Raw genomic sequence first — 23,842 nt, forward strand, 5'->3', positions numbered from 1 at the left:
GACCTTGCACTTGGCTTTGTTGAACTTCATGAGGTTCAGACAGCTCCACCAATCAAGCCTGTCCAGGTCCAACTGGATGGCAGATATAAGAGTTATTGAATACTGCTGCAGCACAGGAACCCAAAGGGTTTGCTCCGCTATCATTCCGCACACTTACAGCGAATGCCCAGAAGCAGAGAAAGGTTGGGATCCTTGCCCTGAGCTCTCTGAGTGACAATGCTGTAGACAGACTGCAGATCCTGCAGACAAGTGGCCAGCTCGCTGTGCAGCTCCTGGGTGAGGCGGGTTGTCTCTGCAGGCAGTGGCTGGGTTGTTAGCTCTGCCTGCCGGAGTCGTTCCTGAAGGGTTAGGTTCTTCTCAATGAGATCCTGGTTCTGCAGTGAAAGCTGAACAAACAGAGGGAGCAGAGTAGTGGTAACTGGGTACAGAAATAGCACACTTATAAAGTGATGCAACTGCTCAATGATGATGAGAGCACCGAGGACAGGAGAAGCTGGTTTACATCAAGCCCTCCACACTTTGCCAGATAAGCGAGTATCATTCCTACAGGGTGTGAGCATTCAGTTTTCCTGGCTCAGACAGGAAGCACCCCATGACATCCATGCCGTGGCGTGATGTGACAGAAAACGCTTCCAGGAGGTTGTGCACCATCCACTCAGCCCAACACCGGCCATCCCTTCCTTCAAGGGCTGCCATTGTGCTTCGCTTCCTCCAGGCTCGAGCGTGGGGCTCAGCCCTGCCCTTCAGCCAGGGCTGCAAGCTGAGGCTGGACTCCTGCTCGCTGCCTTGCTGCCCTCAGCTGGCAAACCCAGCATCCTCCACCACAACTCATAGCCCTAACTGAAGCTCCCGAGGCAGAAACTGCCTCTCTCCTGTTTTGAACAGAGAAGAGCTCCTTTCAGAGCACTGACTAGCAGGAAGCAGGAGAGGTTGTGCTGCTGACTGCAAATGAGGGGCCTTGCTAAAAGACAACCCATTGTTCATTCAACCGCTATGCTCCGGCAACTCTAAACACTCCTGCTCTGACCTCTTTCACAGCGGTCCGGAGCTGCTGCAGCACATTTTCTCTTCTTATCGCCTCCTCTTTCAGAGCTTGGCTTGTCCCCTCTTCCTGGGCCACTTGCTCTTCTAAGGTCTGGAACAGACCACGGGAAAGCAGTAAGTCTAAGTCACAGCAGATTCAAGTTCTAGGTCCCTCCACAGTCATCTCTCACCTTTACTTGCAAGGAGAGCTGCTCCATCTTCTTCTGCTGTTTGTCCGCAATCTAGAATCAAAAGCAGAGGCATAAGAACTGGCCACACAGACTCAGTAATACTACCAGGATTTCTCCTTCAATAGGACAGCATCCCCTGTCCTCCTCTTTTCCATCCACAAACTGCTTTAACCATTGCCTCTGCTGGTAGCAGACTTGAATTCCCTGATAAAAGGCATGATTAGAAGTATCAGCTAAAAACAGACTGGAGAAGTCGCATTCTTGCAGTTTTCCCCTCCCCTCTTCTGCATTTGGCAACTTCTCCCCAGTGTTACTGTAGGAATGCATGGTTATCACACCAGAAACAGCTTTAAAAACCCTCAGTTTGGAATTCCAAGAACTGCTTCAGTGCAGCAGTGACTGCAAGAGTCCTTGATTTCGTTTCAGTGCCAAGTGTAACTCAGTGGAAGGAAAAATGTGCGATTCCCAGATGGGACAGCTTGTTACCTTCCTGAGGCAGTCGCATTCTTTCTTCAGAGAGTCATTTTCTATTTTCTGTCTCTCTGCATCCTGGGCAAGGGGTCCTCTCTCTGCATTCTTTACACACTGCTGCACTTTGTCCTGCAAGCTGAAATTAGCAGAACATCATGGGAAACAGAGCTTTGTTTGGGGGTTTCCCTCACTAAACGATACGAGGTGGCAAGTGATTTTCATATCAGGTGCCAGCGTTGCCCTTTTTGAATGGCAGTTGGAAAGTGCAATCTGTTCCTGTGAAGGACAAAGCCCCCCTCCCTGAACACAACCCACGCTCCACTCCTGGCACACAGATTGAATATAGTGTTTTGGTGACTGCTCACATAATCATCACAAACCCATGGTAACTTGGTTCTGACAGGTGAGACAGAAGCTGTGGTGAATCACCACCGTTCTACAGCAGCAATTACTTCAGCACTAAGATGAAGTGTATTCGAATCCTCCAGATTTTTACCTGCGCACAGTGGAAAGAAGCTCCAGCTCCTTGTGTTTTTGGGTTTCTAGCTGCATCTCTTGCTCCCTGAAAGCAGCCCGGACACCTCCAAGCTCTGTTTCCAGTGCCAGCACTGTTTCCTGCATAGCAGTTCTCTTCAGTTCAGATTCCTTCAGCTGCAACAAAGACCATCATAACACTTCAAAAACCTTCCAGGGGTTTCACCATACATACTGTGTTTCAACAACATTCACAGCGCAGATTTTTACTACCAATGTGGCAATTCTCAACTATAGCTCTGAACATTCCTCCTCCAAAAAGGCCAAACCACAACTTCCCTCAGGCAGCTGCAAAGGAGATTATCTGCAGCTGTATAAGAACCACCTGCGTATCTGAAGAGCTATCATCACACTTGGAGAAAGTTTTACCTTCTGACTCTGTTTCTGGTGGTCCTCAAGGGTTGGAAGATCAGCGAGGTATCGTTCCAGGGTCTCGATTCTCTGTTGTCTCTCTCTGTTTTGTTCAGATTCCTTCTGGCATTTCTTTTTAAGGTTATTGATGTGTTTGTCTCTTCCCTTTACCTGCAGGAACAGTTATACACAAGTTTAGATTATACAATTACTTGTCAATTCTTCAGTCCTCTGTAAGCTCACTCATCTACCTATTTCTATGACACCCAACACCAAAATACAAGATCATCTTAACTCAGCAGCACTTCTGTTCACTTAGCTAAAGACAGGCTGCTTCTCTGGTCAAAAGAAGATGTACGGAAATACTCCTGACTGCAGGAGGAACGGCTTTTGCTTAGAAACCAAAGAATTGTACAAGGAGATCAGAAAATGCCCACAGTAACACATTTCCACAGGAAATTTCCACTAAGGCAAGACGGGACCTTTAGCTTCTTGAAGAAAAAATACCTTCCCATCTCTAGAGCAATGGGATCATACCCTTTCTTCCTGTTTCTTTAACTCCTCAGCATGTTTCTGCATAGCTTCCTTCAGTGACTCCCGGATCAGCTTTGCATCCACCTCTGCAGCAGCCAGTTTTCTCTCCAATTCAATCTTTTCCTTACTGAGGGATTCAGTCTTCTCTGCGAACTGCGCTCGAAGAAACGTGTTCTCCCGCTGCAGCTCCTGCAAAGAGACACAGGCTATGAATTCGGTTGGTTACAAACTGGCACTAAGCAATTGGGCTGCCACAGAGTTGTTTTCTTAGCCCTCCTCATTCCCAGCCACCATTGAGCCCATGTTAGACACCGCAGTATCTGAAATAGCACTTGTCAGTGCTCTCAGCCGTTCGTATCACTCACACAGCTTCTAAACAAACCATAGTACTTTAGGGCTTGGAGTCTCAGTCACAGAAGAGTTCCGAGATGACAGAGACCCCACACAAAGGAGCTCTGCAGAGCTCTCTTACTCAGGAAACACCTATCGAGAAGCAGCAGGGCCACTGGATTCAATATCTATTTCTTACTGAACTTCTGTTACATGAAATTACCTGCAGTCTCAACATGTAGACATCTCCGTAGGATGCTGGACAGCCAAGCAGGGCATTGTGAACCTGCAGTTCACTTTCGCGGACCTTCTGCTCCAACTGGGATATGTGTTGTCTTTGTCTGTCAAAACAAAAAGCCCACATAAGGCACTTTTGTCAAATACAGACCTTGTTTTCAGTGGTAGTAGAGAGCAACATGACAAACAGTGCCACCACAACTCTAATGCTCTATATAGAGACACAGAATAAAGACAACTCTGTAGAGAAATCTGAAAGTTGTCCATTCTGACTTTTTTTGACAATTGGTGTTGACTTTTCTTCCCTCTCCTGTTTTCAAAGCCTCGCCCCAACAACGATAATGGACAAAACACACAGGCCAAGAGGATCCAGCTTGTCTGTGGAGCTTACGAGTAAAATGAAGAGACAGCAGAGGACTCAAAATGAGCAAGCAGAAAAAGTATTTACAGATCAAATGCTGAAGGTAGTTTTCACTAGAACTTACTTTTTCAAAGAGCTTATGGACCACAAACTAGTGTTAGGTATGAGAAGTGGTGTTTGCCAGCCCAAACTCACAAAGAACAAGTATGAAATAAAGACGTAAAATTGCTCCCAGAAAGACCTCAAGCAAAAAGGCAGTAGTTTTGACATTCCAGATAATCATGACATTAATCTTTATCCCTCATAAAACATAGAAAAGCATACCCAAAACTGATTTTTTAGAACGCTTCAGGATCACCACTCTACTTCATCTTGGAAGGCGAGGATAGCTCATGAAAAAAATAGGCTCTTCTCAAAGTTTGTTCTGTTGTTCCTTGCAACAAAAAGGCTCAGTCGGGTAAAAAGGACTCTGAGATATGAGCCTTCCTTGGTATTTTCACATGCCTGCCTTTCCAAGAGAAAATGCACTGGAGTCTTTAAACTACACAGTATCAAACTCTCACCTGTCAATGAGAAGCTCTTTCTCCTTGAGTAGGTTTTCATTGGAGTTCAGGATATTGATCCACTGGGCTGGATCAGGCGTAGGCAGCGAAGGAGAATACATCGAGGGATGGTGGCAGGCGCCTCCATTTTGTAACTGGAAGAAGAGACAAAATGAGGAGGAGGAGGTTTGTGCTCCACAGAGGTAATTGCAACACTGCTAGAGCTATTTTGCACACTGTGTGCTCATCTGCATGCCAGGACGTGGCTATTTCAGTCTCTGTTGATGTTCAAGAACAAGTAACTTTGCCCAAGCACTGGAGATTAACAAATAATTTTAGATCACTGTGCTAGCCCGCTAGAAACTATTTGTCTCCATTAGGGTACAGCTGGTGGGAGGTGATAAACAAAGCGTTTCCCTCTAATAAACTGCAACTAATTTTATATATCTTTTCAAAAAAGGTGTGTCTAGGAGATGGATACTCTAGATACAGAACAGAATTATTCCAAAAACGAATAAGAACTTCCTGGCGTGCTTTTTCTTTGCAGTTTCTAGTGGACAGGATATTTCTCTTGATGTGAACCACTGTGCAATGCTGTAACATAATACAGGGCCACTCTTCGTAAACAGCCTGTCAAACGATACCTGTGACACAACATTCTCTAAGAACAGATCATTAAGAGGCTTCCAGGGCAAGACAGGGAATGAGACATTTTCCCCCTTGCCTCAGAAGCCTGGGACAAAGATTCACGATTAAAGAGACAGGAAGGGTTTCAAACTCACACAAGCAGCTCCCTACCTGCATTTGCTCTATTTGCAATAGCACTTTGTCCAGCTGTTGTTTCCAAGCACTGAGCTCGCAGACCCTCTCGTGCGGATGGAGCGTGCAGGTTTCTGGCATCCACGAACGAGAGGAAGGAGGTACAGAGTTTGAAAATAAACTGTTAGCCTGGAGTCCCGTTGGCATTGGTCTGCTCCCGCTCAGCCATGTTCCGTCCTGGGACTCGGAGGCTCCATTGGCCCCTGCCACTTGCTTACTCTCTGGCAGCACCTTATAATGGTCCTTTCCTGCCTCAGCTGCCCCAGAGTTTGGATTGAACTTCTGGAACCTGTGAAGCGGGTCAGTGCACAAACTATCCGGAAAGAGAGACTGATTAAGGGTGTGCTCAATGGCAGGGGTGTCAAACTTCCAAGTATCTTCTGTTCTCATGTGATCAGAAACAGGATGCCAGTTTTGCTCAAAACCGTTTTCCCCCGATGTCCCATAGAGACGCAAGAGATCCCTGGGTGGCACCTGAGATGGCTTCCCGGCATTAAAGTCTCCGTTTCTCATGAGCCCTGGGTGTTCAGAAGCAGATCCCAGCATAGCAGTTTTTGAAGCACTCTGCGAACAGCCCTGGTCTCCCGCAGAGCGCAGCTTCGAGGGCGAAGCACCCAACGTAGAAGGCATAACATGGGCTGTGGGGATGGTTACTTGGGTTTTGATGGGCTGGAATGAGGAACCGTTACTGGAATTGCAAGAGCCTGGGGAAAAAAGGATGTTTGAATTACTGTCCTGAAAATACTCTGACACAGCCACTCCACTACTGAATTTCATGAAATAATTTAAAGAAGTGGTTCTTCCCCCCCCGCCGCCCCAAACACGTCCTCCAAAGCAGCAGCAGTGGGACTAACGCACAACTATGTTCCTCCCGACTACAACCTTCAGGAGCCTGGTGACATTTTCCTACTACCGTAAAGGAGAATCCAAGTTTAGTTCCGTACACATTGTTAATCCTTTGTTTTTAAGCTGCTCTAGTATAAACTTAAAATCAATAAGGTTATTTTTCTACAGGTGTAAAAGTCAAGTACTTTAAACTGAATAAAAAGGCTGAAACTTACTCAGCTGAATACTGAGACCTGGATTCTGTTCTGCCCGTCCCACAGCTCAGCGACTCTGAACTGTAACCAAAGCTAACTGGAGCCTTCGCTAAGCCCATGATGAGCTTTGAACATAGCTAAACTCTGGTTCACCGAGCAGTTAACCTCCACACTCCTCCAGGACGCTGCAGCAAAAGAGCTTTTTCTAGAGGTTACAGTAATGGCTCTCTCCTTATTGCCACAAGAAGTGAGATTGAGCGCAGCGCACGCAGCCCAACGTGAGCCTGTCCTGTCAGATAGGCACCAAACCCGGCTACGTGGAAATACAGGGTTATTCTTAGCAACTCTCAGATTTCAATACAAGGACAGCAAGAGCTGAGAAAGGCACACAGGGAAGTGCCTGTTCCCATTCCTAGTCCTGATACATTGTGTGTTGCAGTAATTCCAGGTTTCTCCCACCTACACAAACTTGTTTTCTCCATGGGTTTGGCTAAAGGTCCATCCCCACATGATGTTTCTTTAACCCAGGATTGCAAGGTCATTCTTCCACCCATCTGTAACTTCAAAACATTGCTGGAAGAAGGAAGAAAAGGTTACAATTTGGATAGGACCAAACCCAGATTCTGCAGAGACCATCAAACTGCAGGAAAACAATCACAATAAAGGCAGAAGACCCTCTCCTTAAAAATAAGCAGGAGGGGGAGAAAATGCCTTGGACATGACTTGGCTGTGCCATGGAACTCCAGAGAACACCGTGCTACTCAGCAGTCACAAGCACGTTCCCCTTGGCAAAAAGAAGGAACAGTACCAGTTCCTTTCACAGCCCCTAAATTTACACCCCAGTCTCACTATTGGGAACTCAAGTTCTCAGCACGCCACGTGCGAATTCTGCAATCGGTTCCTTGAGTGTGCTAAGGGTAGTCACAATATTTGTGACTCATGTTCTGGCCTGAAAATCAGCACACTTCAGCCAACTGCCAGTGCCACAACTCAGCCTTAGCTCTTACAAACAAGGCTGCGACATCACAAATGTTCAGGAGGGGAGTTTCCGGAAGAGCTATTAGTATGTCCCCTGCCCTGTGTGCAACTGGATGTTTTATTATCCTGAGAGAGGTCAGACGCGACACTTAAACACGTGCTCAAGCAATATTTCTAGCAGTATTTCCACAAGCCAGACCTGAAGCCTTCATTTCAACTCACATTATTAAGATTTATAGCTCATTCCAAAGGCTCAGGGCAGCCTGCGAAACACATAAATGCGTGAAGTGCCTTGTTTTAAAGAACAACACGAACTCCCTCACTGCTGAAAGAAGAATCAGTGGATCCATAGTGGTTTACGTTGCTTTGATGGATGAAGGCGAAAATACACGTGGGAAGGATGGCTGGGACAAACAATTTCACAGAACATGCCTCAGCTGAGCGCAAGGCTCAGCATTCCACAGTGAGGAGGAGACAGTTCTGGCACCAGGGAGACCTATGCACAAAGACCCACTGATCTGGAGTCTCTAGAGCCACTTGCAAATTATTTCTTGACAAAAATCATGCACAGACTTGCTGATAAATCACTTGGTCAAGTGAACCAAGGTGGTCCTTTCAGTCAGTTAAAATCGCTTACTACAAATAGAAGATAACCAAACCAGCTTCAGGAAACAGCAAGCCCCTTAATCTTTTATATTTTAGATAGCAGATTTCTGTACTGAGGAAGTAGCTATGAAATAATCCCCAAACATCATAAAGATTCTGCTCTCCCCGAGTTTTATAATCTAGAGTTCAGTAATATCAGGTTATTTAGTGCTTGTCAACCTAAGAAAAAATAAAATCTTTGGCTGCTACTGTGAGATCTCATCACCTTCTGTGCTGTCTGAGCAGGAGGTCCCAATGCCCCCATCCCCGCTGTCGGCCACACTTGGACAGCGGCTCTGGAACTTCACAGACAACATGGGCGTTTTCCAGTCAGTCTCCAAGAAATGACTCCTCTGACTGGTGCCTGGCTCTGGAGAGAAAAAGCCGTGGACATTTATGTTTTAGTCAGACTGAAAAGTCTTTCAATATAAGTAATTAAGCCATAACTAATTCCCCTAGGCATACATAATCCCCCTGCTATGAAAAGCCAAGCCAACTCTTTCTCGACACCCTATGTCATTGCTAAAGAGATCTCTTTTGCAAAGGGAAATGGGCACAAGCGCAAGGAAGTCAAATATCATCAGGAGATGGAAAATCGATCTTATATTCTCATCAATAAGTTGGGTGATACTACACCCAGCTGATGCTCTGGTATTCAGACTAAAGAGCAGCAGCTATGGCACACAGCAGGCTGCTTAAATTAAAGACAGATTTTTGCATTAATTCTTAAGAATTCTTCCAGATTTATCAGTTATCTCTCAAGAGAGAGGTTTGTTATTGAATTATCCTCTACCTTTGCATACCCATGCAACTGTTTTATTAAGATATTGCTTTTTTTAATAAAAAGCTTTTGTTACAGAACTCCTCTCAGGGCCAGGTGTCTCCTCAGACAAACTGAAATGGGACCCAACAGCAGCAGGGCTTTAAAGAAAGGACTGTCCTTACCCGATGGACTGTTCTGCTGGAGCGCCAGGTCTGGATGCTTCTCAAGGGCAGCCATCTTATCAATGAACTTCAGGGAAATAAATAAAAATCATATTTTAAAATCAGCACAAACCAAACCTTGTTCCCACTAACAAAGCAAAGGGCACATACTCGTCATTCAGAGTAACGCAAAATTTCACTTTTAATTAGCATCTCCTCCCAAGAGGATTTGTTCCTTCCCTGCAGCAACAGAGGCAATACTTAAAAAGCCCTTGCAACTACTGTAGGTTTTCTTCATGCCTAAGAAGTGAGGAGAGTTCCTGTTTGCAACATTCTCCAGGTATGCAGGAGCTCAGCAGCGCCTTTCGACTGGGGCGTGCGTTATCGCCATCGCAGTTATTTATAGAGCATCAGTCACCATAGTACCTACACGCTGGGTTTATGTCTTCAAGGGAAATTTTTAGTCTCTATAAAGTCTTGACTCCAAACTCGTTTGTTCCTGCCCCCTGCAGAGGTCACTGAGCAACTACACACAGAGACACAGCCATTCAAAACTTAGCATTGCTGTTCCATAAACGGTAACTGTTATCTATCCAGAGTTTTAGTTTAATTTATCTGCTTATCTGAGTACTTCAGGCAGTGAATTTCCTGCCTCTGATGATGCCAGTATAGTTTACAACTCTCAGGCTTCACTGTGGAAATTCCAGGCCTCCCATCATTCCCCCAGTCACACACTAAATCCTCAATTACCATCTTTTCCAGATTTTTGCTTAACTGATTCAAAGAGCTCATGGGAACCATCAATTTTACCAAGTAGGATAGACACTGGGAATACAATAAGATACATAATAAACCAGAAGCAGGATTTCAGTCAGACAGCAAAGAAGCACAACACTGTTAGCTAAACGTAGTGCTTATTACATTTAATTTAGATATATGTCTGAAATTCCCCAGCTGAAATCTCTCTCCAGCGCTACAGGCAGTTATAACAGGGAAATAGAAGCACGTGCTCTTGAAATAAAATAGACAAACCAACCAAAGCATTCCTACCTCACTCAGCATCACCCCCTCCCAAACAGGCCCACCCCAAGACAGCACCCACACTGTCCCTGAGAGGCTGGAGAGGAGGGGGAGTCCAGTCCCTAAGAGGCTTGGGGATGTGGTGGTCCCTGAGGGGGGTCTGGAGCCTGAGGGACCAGGGAATGTGGTGGTCTCTGAAGGGTGGAGGAGTCCAGTACCGGAGGGGCAAGAGACCCAGCTTCTAAAGGGGGATGTGGTAGTCCCTGAGGGGCTGGGGGTGTCTGGAGCCTGAGGGACCAGGGAATGTGGTGGTCTCTGAAGGGTAGAGGAGTCCAGTACTGGAGGGGCAAGGGACCCAGCTTCAAAGGGGGGGATGTGGTGGTCCCTGAGGGGCTGGGTGAAGGTCATCTAAGGGGCTGGAGTAAGGAAGAGGGGTCCCCGAGGGGCTGGAGGGGAGCAGGGGCAGTTTCTGAGGGGCTGGGGAGCAGCAGGGGCAGTTTCTGAGGGGCTGGGAGGAGGATGGGCTGGGGTAGGAAAGGAGGGGGGCCCTGTGAGGTGGAGGGGCTCAGTCCCTGTGGGACTGGGGGATACGGTGGTGCCTGAAGGGCTGGGGGGGAGCAGGAATAGTTCCCGAGGGGCTTCTGGGGGGGGAGGGGGGAAATAGAGGCAGTTCCTGAAGGGTTTAGAGGAGGATGGGGGCAACTGAGGTCCTACGGTGGGGAAGGAGGAGTCCCTCAGAGACGGAGGGGCCCGATCCCTGCGGGGCTGGGGGGCGCCTGAGGGGCTGGGGTGGGAAAGGGCGGGCCTCGAGGGGCCGAGGAGCTGCCCGGGACGTAGAAGGAGAAAAAGGAGGGATAGTTTCCCCGTGGGGAACCTCGGAAGAGCCCGACACCCCCTCCTACCACCCCCTCACCTGGCCCCGCCGCCCGCGCTGCCCAGCGCGCCGCGACCGTTACGGCCCCGCGGCCCCGCCCCCGCCAGGCCCCGCTGCCAATGGGAAGCTCCAGCCCGGGCCCCGCGGCCAATCGGGAGCTCCCGCCCCGCCCCCCGGGGCCAATCGGAAACGCTGGCCCCGCCCCGTCCGGCGCTGACTGGCCCGCTGAATGATAAGCCCCGCCCCCTCGCCTCGCTCACGACCGTGGGAGGAGGAAAAGTGTCCGCGGGCGGCACCCGTAGGGCGGGGCTGGGGAGAAAGCGGGGCGGGGCGGGGGCCGTCTACATCCAATCCCATCTCATTCCATCCAATCCCACCCCATCCCATCCCATCCCATCCCCGTTCTCATCACATTACGTCCCATCCTCAGCCCATCCATTCCATCCCTATCCCCGTCCCCAGGCCCATCCCAGCCGCAGGGATTCCATCTTCCCCTTCTACTGAAGCGGATATTTGGTCCCCAGCCGGGAGTATCTTAGAATCACGGAATCATTTCATTGGAAAAGACCTTGGGAATCATGGAGAGCGCCTGTCCTTGTCCGCTGCCGAATCATCCCCGAGCGCCTCGTCTGCCTGCCTGTTAAACCCCTCCAGGGATGGGACTCCCCCACTGCCCTGGGCAGCCTTCGCCAGGGCTTTACCACTCTGAAGAAAGTTTTCCAATATCTAATCTAACCCTCCCTTGGCAGGACTGGAGGCCATTTCCTCTCATCACTTGTTCCTTGGTGGAAGAGCCCAGCACCCACCGCACCACAACCTCCTTTCCAGGAGCTGTAGAGAGCAATAAGGTCTCCCCTCAGCCTCCTCTTCTCCAGGCTAAACAACCCCAGGGCCCTCAGCCCTCCTCGCCCTGGGCTCCAAACCCTTCCCCAGCTCCATTCCCTTCTTTAGATACCTTCCAGTTCCTCAATGTCTCAGTGAGGGGCCCAAAACTGAACCCAGGATTCAAGGTGCAGCCTCACCAGCACTGAATCCAGGGGAACGATCCTTTCCCTCCTCCTGCTGCCCACCCCAAGGCTGATCCAAGCCAGGATGCTGTTTGCCTTCTTGGCCACCGCTGGGTCACATTCAGGCACTGTCAACCAGCAGCCCCAGGTCCTTCTCTGCCAGGCAGCTTTCCAGCCGCTCTTCCCCAAGCCTGGAGCGTTGCATGGGGTTAGCATGGCAGGGGTAGGGGCTGGCTGTCACTACAGAGACGTTTCAGTGCCAAGAAACCCATGGCACAATCAGCCTTCATGGATGCAGTTTTATTTACAGCAGAGGAGACCCTGGCTGGTGTGCACAGCAGGGGCACATTCTTCCAGGAAAAGGGCCCTGCAGCCAAGGTAAAACATTCCTGACAAAAGCAAGGCTCACTGTAATGTCCTGCCCCAGGAAGAGGGGATTTGCGGAATCCACATCTCCTGTGGCAAGTCCATGCTGGGAGCTGAGTCTTCAGAACTGTCATCAATCCCCTGGCACAACCCCCTCAGCATGGAAAGGGCGCCCGCTTTGCTCCTGCAGCTCCGTGGTTTTTACCCGCAACAGTCCATGCCAGAGAGGTGCTGGTGTCAGGGTTCGGCTGCCCCTTCAGGGGATCCATGCTCAGCCCCGAGCCCCCCGTCAGCATCCTGGCCCTGCTGCCGTGCCCACAACTCCCGCAGCTCCTGGTACAGCTCCTGGTGCTCTTCCTTCCAGTGCCTGAATTTCTCCGAGGTGAGAGCAGCATCGCTGAGCAGCTGCTCCAGGGCTTGCAGCTCCACCAGCTTCGCCTGTGGAGGGAAAGGGCATTTTTTTGTGGTGGCTGCCCATGGGCAAGGGGCTTTGGGAGTAGGGGGATAAAGGGGCTGCAGGCTCCCACCTTGAGCGTGCTCTGCAGGGCTCGCACCGCGTGCACCTTCTCGTTGATATGGGGGTTCTTGTTGCGCCGGATGAAGGATTTGCGGTACTGCTCCTGTGTCAGGAACCGCTGCTGCCCAATGAGGGACACCCCGCCCTGCTTCAGGCACTGCATCAGGCACTCGAGATCTTCCCCGGTGGGGTCTGGGTGAGGAAAGGGGGCACCATGACAGGGGACAGCCCAAGAAACCCATAGGGCTGTCCCCGCACATGACCCTGCGCCAAGAGCATCCCAAGACATGACATGGTTCTTACTCAAATACATCGCAGCTCTAGTTACCTCTCCAGCACACACACAAAAGAGCGGCCCTAACTTCAACTAAAGAGTGCACACAAGGTTACAGGGTCACAAATATCACCCCCCCAGCACCTACCCATGGGCGAGCAGGGCCGGGGGCTGCCCTGGGGGCTGCCAGCTGCACTGCTGGGTTCACCACCAGCCGAGAAAAGCTGAGCTTTCTCCAGGGCGTTTGGCGGCCTCTTCTTGGGCTGTGGGGAGAGACAGGAAGGTGGTGAGACCAGGATCCTCCATCCATTCCCTCCCCATCCTGGTCTCCTAGGGCCACTCACCAAGTCGCATCCTTGTCTGGGAGATTCCTCATCAGGGTCCTCAGCTTCTGTCTCGCTGTAGCAGTCTGCAGGCAACAGAGGGAGGATGGTGGAAGCAGGAAGCCCTGGGCTGCCCCTCGAGTTCGATCACAGCTGAGCATCAACCCAGCCCTCCTCTCAGGGAGCATTCCTCATATTTCTCCCAAATCCTGGGCTAATTCCCATGCAGGGTCCATAGCACCAGGCGTGGCTGCCCCACCAGCACCTGCAGCCATTGGCTTCCCACAGGGTCTCATCTCCTGTAGGGGAACCAACCCCATCTCCCACCCCAGGAAGGGCCCATTACCTTCCTCCTTGTCCGGGACCGACTGATGGGCCAGTGTGTACTTTGTTTTGGCTGTTATCAGGTGACTGACCCACCTGGGGAAAGAAGGGATGGACAGATGGACAGAAGGTCATGGTTGACTTGGGGTGGTGGGACCAGGACACGCTGGCACATTACTCACATGCTCAAATCAGCCAGCGTTTCTGCAGCAAAGATGAAGGGCTTGTACCTCTGATGGGAGAGCTGGAACACGCTGGAGGAGGACAAGCCTTAGCTGCTGGGGCTATCCAGCACCAGAGCCAGCCCCAAGCCCCCACTGTGCCGCAGTCCCCATCCCAACCCAGCCCAGGGGATCAGACTTTTCCTTGCCGTTGAAGAGGCTCTGGTCCTCACCCCCAGCCCAGATAACACCAATAGTGTAAGACACATCTTGCACAGAGCGTGAACTCCTATATTGCATGAGTTGGTCCTGCCAGCACTGCCAGGTGCCCACCAGCCCCATGGGGACGTCACCGCAGGGACATACAGGTGGTACCCAGCAGGACTCATCACCACATGCCCTTGGGACAGCATCCTCCTTTCCACCCCTGGCTGGGAGGTCTATGGCAAGATAAACCCCACTCACTATTTCTTCTTCTGTTCCCTGGTGCTTTCCAGGTCGTAGGTGGCCACGTTGATGAGACCTGCGGCTTTCTCATCCTGCAAGGGAGAAACCACCGTGTTCATCACCCACTTCGGCTGTCCCAGCTGCAGACTGAGGAGACCCATCATCGCCACTCACATTGGGGTGGTGGTACCAGTAGAGCGTGTGGCCCTTCAGCACAAACCAGCACCGCTTCCACTTCTGGGCCATGAAGCCCACATGGTCTTTCTTCTTCAGGAGCCATCCATCGCAATCCACCCGGCCCAGGTCCCGGCACGAGACCCGCCGGCGGCTCAGCCTGGTCGCCACTCCTGGTGACCACAGAGGAGAGGGGGATTCAAAAGTAGGGAAGGGGGACCTGAGAGGAGAGCCTTCAGCCCTGGTGAGGTCCTGCTCACCTTTTTGTCTTCGTCCTGTCTGTGGGCTGCCCTGAACAGGGAGACAGAGACGAGGAGTTAAGGACCATGCAGGGAGGCGAGGGCAGCGCAGCATTAGCTGAGCCCCCCAGGGCAGCACCCACAGCCCCTTAGGGACCCCCAACTCACCCAACCCACAGCAGGGAGCTCAGAGGGGAACCCACCCAAGGAATGGGTGTTTTGCCTCCCAGCTTGGGCAGGACATGAAGTCCCCCACTGTTGTCCCACCAGGGTCCCCTTCAAGGCTCAGTGCTCCTCTCCCACCGGGTCTCACCTCCGCAGGGAGATGGCCAGGCTCTGTGTCCCCAGTGCCTGTGACAGGGGCTGTCGGGGGGCTGAGCTCCACGGGGCAGGGTCCAGCAGCAGTAGGGGTGCCCGGAGAGCACGGGGTGCCACCCTCCCACGCCGCTGCCTCCTCCACAGCACCTGAGGGCAGCAAGAATGATTCTAATGAAGAAAAAGCAGTTATACTTAAAAAGAAGATTAAAAATAATAAAAAACCCCACCATATTCTTATACCTTTATTATTAAGTATTCTCATACTTTTTATTCTTATCCTTGGAGGTGTTCAAGGCCAGGTTGGATGGGGCTTGGAGCCCCTGATCCAGTGGGGAGGTGTCCCTGCCCATGGCAGGGGTTGGAACTGGATGGGCTTTGAGGTCCCTTCCAACCCAAACCGTTCCATGTTTCTACACTATAAGGACCATTTTGAAATGCAGTTACTCACAGTATTCAATCATTACTTGTAGTATTCACCCAAGTGGCAAATCGAGATCTAGATCATTTCCAGTCAAATATTTCTTTTTGTTACTTATATTTTAGCAACTGAATGGCAGTGTTTTCAACCCTGAAAAAAAAACCCCACTGCTCCTTTTCCAAATGTCAATCCAAAGCCACTCAAGAAAAGCTTAACCTTTGGGAAATTAAAGCAGCATCCAACCCTGCAGTCACCTAGCTCCAAAAATGTTCTGTGGGCAGCAGTGAAGAAAAAGGACAGGGATTTTACCCACAAATGCACTCCAACATTGTGCCAAAATTAAGACATTGGGTTTTAGATATTTTCCTTGCAGACAAACCCTTAAACTTAACTGCTTCATCACATAAAGTGGACAGAATAAATAGAGAACATTAGTTTACTACTTTGTGTAGCAGTGATATTTAAATTCACAGCAATCTATTGAAGACATTTATGGACTCGGAGGGGCTCAAACAATATCACTTCAATTATACAGCTTTAGGAACAAATACCCAAGTATTTAAGGATATGAAAAGGAATTCAGCTGCACAGAACTGTCTTCAGAACATGGGGGGTTGGTTTTTGTTTGAATCCCAGGCAAAAAATTACTCCATCCCTGGACACCGTCTCCACTTACCGCAGCCGGACAGCCCTTCAGCCGCCCTGGGCAGCCTCGAGTCCCGCTCGTCCTCTCTGTCCTCTTCGTCAGTGATGAGGTCCAGCGCTGAGTCTGGTCCTGAGTCCAAGTCGGCAGCAGTGCTGGGGGAAAAAGGGATCCCTGAGCCACAAACCCCCTGGACCGCCACGAGAGTCTCACTGTCGGGCTCCAGCCGGCCCCGCAGTTACTCGGGGCACCCGCAGTTCTCCCTGCCTGCACACGCTTTTCCATTCCGGGAGAGGAGAAGGGTCATGGCTAAATATAGTTTCAACCCCATTAAAACGTTACCAAGTGAATGAATTACAAACACAACCACTTTTTTTTTTCATTCCTCAAGAGTCCTGGCAGCTTCCCGGGCTGCTTGCAGGCAGCTGCCAGAACCTCTGCCCCCATGAGGAGCTGGAAAAGGGCTTTGGATGCACCCAAACACCTCCGTGCTGGCCGGGCTGGGGGTGTTGGGGTATCAGAGGATGGGGCTCACCTGGAGGTCAGGGACACGGGGCTGCCTGGGCACTCGCTGCTCCTGGTGCTTGGTGGATCCGTAGCATCCGAAAACGCTCCCGTGAGCTGCTGATGGAGTGTCAGGGCCAGCCCACATCCCATCAAGGTCCCCTGAGATTGAGGGACCACCAACATGACAGGAGATGCCTGGCTCCGAGCATCCCTACCTGGTTCCTAGCACAGCCCAGTGTGGCACTGGGGCTGTACTGGGAGCACCGGGATCACTCACCTGTTGCGTGGGAGAGGGAGGCGAGCTTGACGGGTCGAGGGGAATGTTCTTCAGCACCAGTGTCACCTTGCTTCTCTTCTCCAGCAGCTTCTTCGCCAGGTTGATGCGTGTCCAGCCCACCTGCACGCACCTCCCTGTGAGCCATGGCCCCACGCTGCCCCACGATTGCCTGGCCCTGGCCCCGAGCACCTTCCCAGCCCCACAGCTCCTGTGTCCCCAAACCCCTCTGCAGCTGCAGCCCTGGTGTCCCCCCACATCCTCCCCAGCCACAGGTCCCTCATCCCACAGATCTCTCCAGCCACAGCTCCCACGTCCCCCAGATCCTCCTCTGCAGCAGCTCCCGCATCCCCCAGTCTCCCCTGGCAGTGGCTCCTGTGTCCCCAAGACCTTTCCCAGCCACGGCTCCTGTGTTCTGCAAATCACAGCTCCCATGCTCCCCCAAATCCTTCCAGATACAGATCCTGTGTCCCCCCAGTTTTCCCCAGCTGCAGATCCTATGTCTCCTCAAATCAACTTGTCCACAGCCCCCACGTCTCCCCAAATCCACCCAGCTATACGTCTCACATTCCCTCAAATCCTCAAATCCACAGCCCATTTTCCCTCAAATCCTCCCATCCACAGCCCACGTTCCTCAAATCCTCCCATCCATAACCCACGTGTTCCCCCAAAGCCTCGCATCCACAACTCCCGTGTTACCCCAAAATCCTCCCAGCCCTGCAGCCTCCCATGTTCCCCCAAACCTTCCCATCAACAACCCTCGTGCACCCCCAGATCCTCCCAGCTCTGCACCTTCCTGTGTTCCCCCAAATCCTCCCATCCATAACCCACGTGTTTCCCCAAACCCTCGCATGTACAACCCCTGTGTTCCCCCAAAATCCTCCCAGCCCTGCAGCCCCCCGTGTTCCTCCAAACCCTCCCACCCACAACCCTCGTGCCCCCCAAATTCTCCCAGCTCTACAGCTTCCCATGTTCCCCAAATCCTCCCATCCACAGCCCATGTTCCTCAAATCCTCCCATCCGCATCCCTTGTTTTCCCCCAAATCCTCCCATCCGCATCCCTTGTTTTCCCCAAAATCCTCCCATCCACAGCCCTTGTTTTCCCCCAAATCCTCCCATCCATATCCCTTGTTTTCCCCCAAATCCTCCCATCCATATCCCTTGTTTTCCCCCAAATCCTCCCATCCGCATCCCTTGTTTTCCCCCAAATCCTCCCACCCGCATCCCTTGTTTTCCCTCAAGTCCTCCCATCCGCAGCCCTTGTTTTCCCCCCAATCCTCCCATCCACAGCCCTTGTTTTCCCCCCAATCCTCCCATCCACAGCCCTTGTTTTCCCCCAAATCTTCCCATCCATATCCCTTGTTTTCCCCCAAATCCTCCCATCCACAGCCCTTGTTTTCCCCCAAATCTTCCCATCCATATCCCTTGTTTTCCCCCAAATCCTCCCATCCGCATCCCTTGTTTTCCCCCCAATCCTCCCATCCACAGCCCTTGTTTTCCCCCAAATCTTCCCATCCATATCCCTTGTTTTCCCCCAAATCCTCCCATCTGCATCCCTTGTTTTCCCCCAAATCCTCCCATCCACAGCCCTTGTTTTCCCCCAAATCCTCCCATCCATATCCCTTGTTTTCCCCCAAATCCTCCCATCCATATCCCTTGTTTTCCCCCAAATCCTCCCAGCCCTGCAGCTCCCTCTTCACTGCTGAAACCATCACTTCCTGAGCCCCCATCGCCCCCGACTCACCACGACCTGCTCGTTGACCTGCACGATCTCGTCTCCGGGCAGGATGCGGCCCCCGTGGGCAGCCAGAGCCTGGGGCAGAGGCAATGTGGGACTGGGGTGCTCAGCCCTGGGCACTTGGCTCCCCTTTCCCACCTAATCCACACTCAGGAGCTCTCCTGGCTGGGAGAACTGGGGCAAGGGGGTTAACCATTAACCATTAACCACCAGCCTGACCGCACAGAGCGGCTGGTGGGACTGGGATGTGGAGCAGGGCTCCCCCCAGGGCCCAGGCTGTGCTCACTCGTGAGATGAGTTGCACGGTCTCAGCTGCAGGCAGCCCCCCCAGCTCTGGGGCAGAGGGGGGTGGATCACAGCCCTAAGAGGTTCACAAGATCCAGCCAGATCCAGGGGCGCAGCGGGAATGGGGGTTATTCTCCATGGCAGGCCCTAAAAAGGGGTGGCTGGGGGACAGGGTGGCGCTGGGAGGTGACAAACTGGGAGGGACAGCGTCCCACTCACCTCCGAGCTGGTCGCAGACACAAAGTGCAAGCAGGAGCTGGTGGAGGTGATCTCGAAGCCCTGTGTCGGGGACAGGAGTGAAGCGAGAGTGGGGTGCAGGGGGTACTGGGGGGGTCCCGGGGCAGCGAGGACTCACCAATGGAGTGGTCAGAAGCGGTAAGGAGCTCCACATCAGGTCAGAAGGCAGCGTCGGGGTGTCAGGGGACGTTGGGGGGGTTCTCTGCGGGCTGGAGGCCATTGTTGAGGTGTTGGAGGACATCGGGGGGCTCCCTCGTGGATTGGGGGCCAGCGTAATTGTGTCGAGGGACATTGTGGGGCTCCCTCGTTGTCTGGCGGGTAGCGTGGTGGTGTCAAGGGCCATCGAGAGGCTGCCCCATGGGCTGGAGGGCAGTGTTGGGGTGTCAGGGGACATTGAGGGGTTGCCCCATGGGCTGGGGGGCAGTGCCAGCCCCACACGCTGCAGCACAGCCCTGCGATCAAGCAGCGCCGCGGGGCTGCAGCTCACGATGCTCTCGCAGATGCCCACGATGTGCTGGCACTGCGGGAGAGAGCGAGGGGCTTGAGGAGGGGCCCTGGCAGCACAGAGCCCCCCCAGCGCTGCCACCTCCTCCTCCTCACCCAGCACTTACAATCCGCAGGATCCGGCCATCCCTCTCAGCCGCAGGGCTGTCCTGGGGGCACAAGACACGGGGTTAAGTGGGACAGAATGGCTCAGCCCCCCACCATTCCCACAGGAAAGCATCCACCCCAGCTCTCCGCCACCTCCAGCAGGCAGAGATCTTGGGGGGGGCAGGAGAGCAGAGACCTGGCTCCCCACCTTGCCCACATTTTGTGGGGGCAGAAGAGCAAAGAACTGGCTCCCCACTTTGACCTCAGTTTATGAGGCAGGAAAGCAGAGACCTGGCTCCCTCCCAACACCGTGCCCATCACCGTGGCCTCAGGGCTGTGCAGCCACCCTGGTCACCCACCGCCTGCAGGGTCTCTGCCAGCTGGGTGCAGAGCAGGACGATGTCCCGGCTGGCTGAGAAGTCATTGAGGGTGGAGAAAAGGTACCTGAGGAGGGGAAACAGAGAGCTCAGACCCAGGCGTGGGGACACCAAGCACCCACGGGTGCCCTCACCCATCCCAGACCTGTTGAGCCAGAGGAAGAGCCCCTTGGCGGCCCCGATCAGGTCAATGACTCGGGCCAGGAGGGTGAGGGGGGGTGGGCTGGGGGTAACCCCTGCTGGTGGCCCCCCCAGCACCAGGCTCTGGATGCCCTGTGCCAGCTCCCGCAGCCTCTCCGTCAGCGTGCGCAAGCTGGTGCTCGCCAGCTCCGCATCCTTGGGGGGAACATGGATATTGGGGGACGGGAGGGTAGTGGGGGTCTTTGGGGTGCCTCCGTGTCCCCACCTTCACCCAGCCCAGGGTACCCCCAAATCCCATATCCACCCAACCCAAGGTGCCCCTGCATCCCCCCCTCCCTCAAGCCAAGAGTGCTCCCAGATCCTCCCCCTCCAGCCCAGGGTACCCCCATGTCCACCCAACCCAGGATGCTCCCACATACTCTCCCTCCAGCCCAGGGTACCCCCATATCCACCCAACCCAGGATGCTCCCACATACTCTCCCTCCAGCCCAGGATATCCCCACATCCCCACCTCCATCAGTTCAAGGTGCCCCCATGTCCTCACTCCAACCAGCCTGGGGTGCCCCTGTGTCCCCGACTCCCTCCAGCCAAGGGTTTCCCCATATTACCCTCCACCCAGGCCAGGGTGCCCCCATGTTCCCTCCTTCACCCAGCCCAGGGTACCCCCAAATCCCACCTCCATACAGCTCAGAATACCCCCACATGCCCCCTCCCTCCAGCCCAGGCTGCTCCCACATCCCCACCTTCACCCAGCCTGGGGTGTCCCCGCATTCCCCCTTCTTCCAGCCAAAGGTTTCCTCATATTCCCCTCCACCCAGCTCAGGGTGTGCCCACATCCCCTCCACCCACCCCAGGGTACCCCCAAATCCCACCTCCACCCAGCCTAGGGTGCTCCTGTGTACCCCCTCCCTCCAGCCCAGGGTACCCCCATGTCTCCACCTTCACCCACTGCAGGGTACCCCCAAATCCCCACTCCACCCAGCCCAGGGTCCCCCCCCATCCCTCCTCCCTCCAGCCAAAGGTTTCCTCATATTCCCCTCCACCCACTCAAGAGTGCTCCCACACCCTCCCCTTCCAGCCCAGGGTGCCCCAATGTCCCCTTCTTCACCCAGCCCAGGGTACCCCCAGATCCCACCTCCACCCAGCCTAGGGTGCTCCCGCATTCCCCCCTCCCTCCAGCCTGGGGTGCCCATGTGTGTCCCACTCCCTCCAGCCAAGGGTTTCCCCCTGTCCTTCTCCACCCAGCCCAGGATACCCCTACACCCCCTTTCTGCCGCAGCACCCCCACAGCACCCATGGGTGCCGGCACTCACCAAGGCACGGAGCTGCTCCACGGCCTCCAGCAGCAGCTCCTGGTGCCCCAGGCACCGCACGCCCAGCGCCTCCAGGGTCCCCACCGACAGCCGCAGCAGCTCGGGTCCTGCCAGCCCCCAGGACTCGAAGGGGTACCCCTGCACGGCCGCATCCAGACCTGCCCCAAACCCTCAGCACCATCCAGACACCACGGGGACCCAGCACCCCCCTGCCTGTGTCCCTGCTGATGCTTGTGGGGGGAACTCTTGGCTGCCAGGAAGACTTGCTCCATGCAATGAGTTGCGAGGTCTCAGCCCAGATAGCAGCAGGGCTGAACTCCCACTCCTCCATCCAGACCCAGGGTCCAACCCCCCCGGGAATAAGGGGTGAAGGGTCTGAAAGGGCTGCCACCCCCCAGCCACCCAAATACCCCAAAGCTGGCGACAACCCACCCCAGACCAGAGGTCACCCAAATACCCCAAAGTTGGGGACAACCGGCCCCAGATAAGAGGTCACCAAATACCCCAAATTTGGGGACAACCCACCCCAGATCAGAGGTCACCAAATGCCCCAAAGTTGGGGACAACCCACCCCAGACCAGAGGTCACCCAAATACCCCAAAGTTGGGGACAATCCACCCCAGACCAGAGGTCACCAAATACCCCAAAGTTGGGGACAACCCACCCCAGACCAGAGGTCACCCAAATACCCCAAAGTTGGGGACAATCCACCCCAGATCAGAGGTCACCAAATACCCCAAAGTTGGGGACAATCCACCCCAGATCAGAGGTCACCAAATACCCCAAAGTTGGGGACAATCCACCCCAGACCAGAGGTCACCAAATACCCCAAAGTTGGGGACAACCGGCCCCAGACCCCACTTCAGGGCCAAGAGCGGGGTGCCCCCAGTTGGGGGGCAGCCATGGTTGGGGGGTGCCTCACCTCGGAGCCAGGCGGCCGCCCGCGCAGGGCCCCAGGCTCCCACGGGCTCCATGGCGGCCAGGCCGGAACGGGCGGCGGGAGCAGCCGCTCACCTGCGCCAGGGACGGACGGCCCCATTGGCGCAACCGCGTGCCGCTCACCGCGGCCTCCCAGCCGCACCCGCCGCCCGCCCAGTACAGCCCAGTATGGCCCAGTACAGGCTCGCGACGCGCCCCAGTGAGTCACAGGGTGGAGGGTGACACACGGCTGCCGAAACCTCCCCGGGGGGTGGCACCCACGTGTCCCCATTTTGGGGGACAGGAGAGCAAAGACCTGGCTCCCCTTTTTTGACAGCAGTTTGGAGGACAGGCGAACAGAGACCTGGCTCCCCCCAAACACCGTGCCCATCACCGTGGCCTCAGGGCAGCGTGGCCGCCCTTGTCACCCACCACCTGCAGGGTCTCTACCAGGTGGGCGCAGAGCAGGACGATGTCTCAGTTGACCAAGAAGTCATTGAGGGTAGAGAAAAAGTACCTGGGGAGGGGAAACAGAGATGTCAGCCCCAGGCATGGGGGCAGAAAGCACCCTAAGGGTGCCCTTATCTCATCCTCAGTGAGGGCTGAGCCCCAGCAGAACTCATAACACGAGTGGACTCGGCAAGGGCTGAGCCCCAGCAGAACTCATGACACTGGTGGACAACCCCAAGGAGCCCTGTTTGACCCCTAGTTTGACCCCAGAGACCTGAAGGAGAGCGATGCTCAGCCCCCTCCCCACCATTTGTGGACTTTGGGGGACAACCCACCCCCTCAGGCACAATCCCCACCAATTCGCAGGTTGGGAAACCTCAGACAGGGGACAACCCATGCACAGGCCTAGGAAGGGGCTGCCCCTGCTGACCCCAGCTCTCCCAACCCCCCCAAATCCACCCTGGGCTGGTGCCGACCCCCCCGCCCTGGCGTGTGCGCTTCGGGGAGCAGCGGGCGCTGATCACGGCTGACAGCTGCTCAGCGCTCGCCGCGTGCGTGCTGCCCTTTCCGAGGGGGACACCGGGCTGGTGACAGGCGCAGATCCCCCTCGCTGTGGCCAGGGCAGGGGGGTCTCGGGTTTTTTGGGGTGAGGGGGGGTCCAAGCCCTGCTGCTGCTGACCCTCAGGGCCTGATCCTGCCACTCCCCGCTGCGCCATGATCATCCGCCCCAGACGCTTAACCCCCGGGTACTTCCGTCTGCTCCAGGTAAGGGGTGAGTGGGGTTGGGGGGAGCCCACAGGGACCCCCAAACCCTGTTTGTGCCGCCCACCAGGCCCCCGGTGCGCTGCTGGAGCTCTTCCCAGTCGTATCCCAGCTCCAGACTGGCAGCGAGGGTGTTGCTGGTGGAGCCCTGTACGGGGCACCCC

General features: G+C 54.1%; 2 protein-coding genes across 10 annotated transcripts in view; both read right to left on the reverse strand.

Moving 5' to 3' along the window:
* CEP85 (centrosomal protein 85) overlaps nucleotides 1-10,958 on the reverse strand; it is a 33,403-nt gene extending 22,445 nt beyond the window's left edge. For 3 of the 7 annotated variants that reach the window (XR_008453290.1, XR_008453288.1, XM_009563454.2), the window contains exons 1-12: nucleotides 9,002-9,205; nucleotides 8,283-8,426; nucleotides 5,373-6,097; nucleotides 4,596-4,729; nucleotides 3,658-3,775; nucleotides 3,108-3,293; nucleotides 2,589-2,741; nucleotides 2,182-2,336; nucleotides 1,701-1,821; nucleotides 1,215-1,265; nucleotides 1,028-1,135; nucleotides 158-386 (exon numbers count right to left, since the gene is read on the reverse strand). Coding sequence is in view for 1 of the 7 variants with exons in the window: in XM_009563454.2 (XP_009561749.2) it covers nucleotides 158-386; nucleotides 1,028-1,135; nucleotides 1,215-1,265; nucleotides 1,701-1,821; nucleotides 2,182-2,336; nucleotides 2,589-2,741; nucleotides 3,108-3,293; nucleotides 3,658-3,775; nucleotides 4,596-4,729; nucleotides 5,373-6,097; nucleotides 8,283-8,426; nucleotides 9,002-9,056 (2,179 nt within the window). In the remaining 6 variants the exon portion in view is untranslated. Of the gene's footprint in view, nucleotides 1-157; nucleotides 387-1,027; nucleotides 1,136-1,214; nucleotides 1,266-1,700; nucleotides 1,822-2,181; nucleotides 2,337-2,588; nucleotides 2,742-3,107; nucleotides 3,294-3,657; nucleotides 3,776-4,595; nucleotides 4,730-5,372; nucleotides 6,098-6,454; nucleotides 6,858-6,892; nucleotides 7,429-8,282; nucleotides 8,427-9,001; nucleotides 9,206-10,913 lie in introns of those variants that run through there. The other 4 variants (XR_008453289.1, XR_008453291.1, XR_008453293.1 and 1 more) reach the window with 4 other exon arrangements.
* A 1,216-nt stretch (nucleotides 10,959-12,174) lies between these two features.
* On the reverse strand, nucleotides 12,175-22,614 carry CNKSR1 (connector enhancer of kinase suppressor of Ras 1). Of its 3 annotated transcripts, none has more exons than XM_054086364.1 (21): nucleotides 22,471-22,614; nucleotides 21,549-21,706; nucleotides 20,240-20,430; nucleotides 20,077-20,161; nucleotides 19,738-19,779; nucleotides 19,245-19,646; nucleotides 19,109-19,168; nucleotides 18,611-18,679; nucleotides 16,870-16,989; nucleotides 16,621-16,709; nucleotides 16,119-16,240; nucleotides 15,020-15,171; nucleotides 14,728-14,758; nucleotides 14,468-14,640; nucleotides 14,312-14,385; nucleotides 13,868-13,939; nucleotides 13,708-13,781; nucleotides 13,383-13,447; nucleotides 13,187-13,301; nucleotides 12,775-12,956; nucleotides 12,175-12,685 (listed from the first exon to the last, which is right to left on the reverse strand). In XM_054086364.1, the coding sequence occupies exons 1-21, from the start codon at nucleotides 22,520-22,522 to the stop codon at nucleotides 12,485-12,487; spliced, it is 2,529 nt and encodes an 842-aa protein (XP_053942339.1). In that variant the 5' UTR covers nucleotides 22,523-22,614; the 3' UTR covers nucleotides 12,175-12,484. The 3 variants fall into 3 exon arrangements, with proteins under 3 accessions (XP_053942339.1, XP_053942340.1, XP_009561771.2); XM_054086365.1 differs by having other exon boundaries at nucleotides 16,621-16,706; nucleotides 22,471-22,612; XM_009563476.2 differs by having other exon boundaries at nucleotides 16,621-16,751; nucleotides 22,471-22,612.
* Nucleotides 22,615-23,842: the final 1,228 nt, after the last annotated feature.

The sequence above is a fragment of the Cuculus canorus genome, chromosome 22 (genome assembly GCF_017976375.1).
Source record: "Cuculus canorus isolate bCucCan1 chromosome 22, bCucCan1.pri, whole genome shotgun sequence".
Classification (NCBI taxonomy): Eukaryota; Metazoa; Chordata; class Aves; order Cuculiformes; family Cuculidae; genus Cuculus; species Cuculus canorus.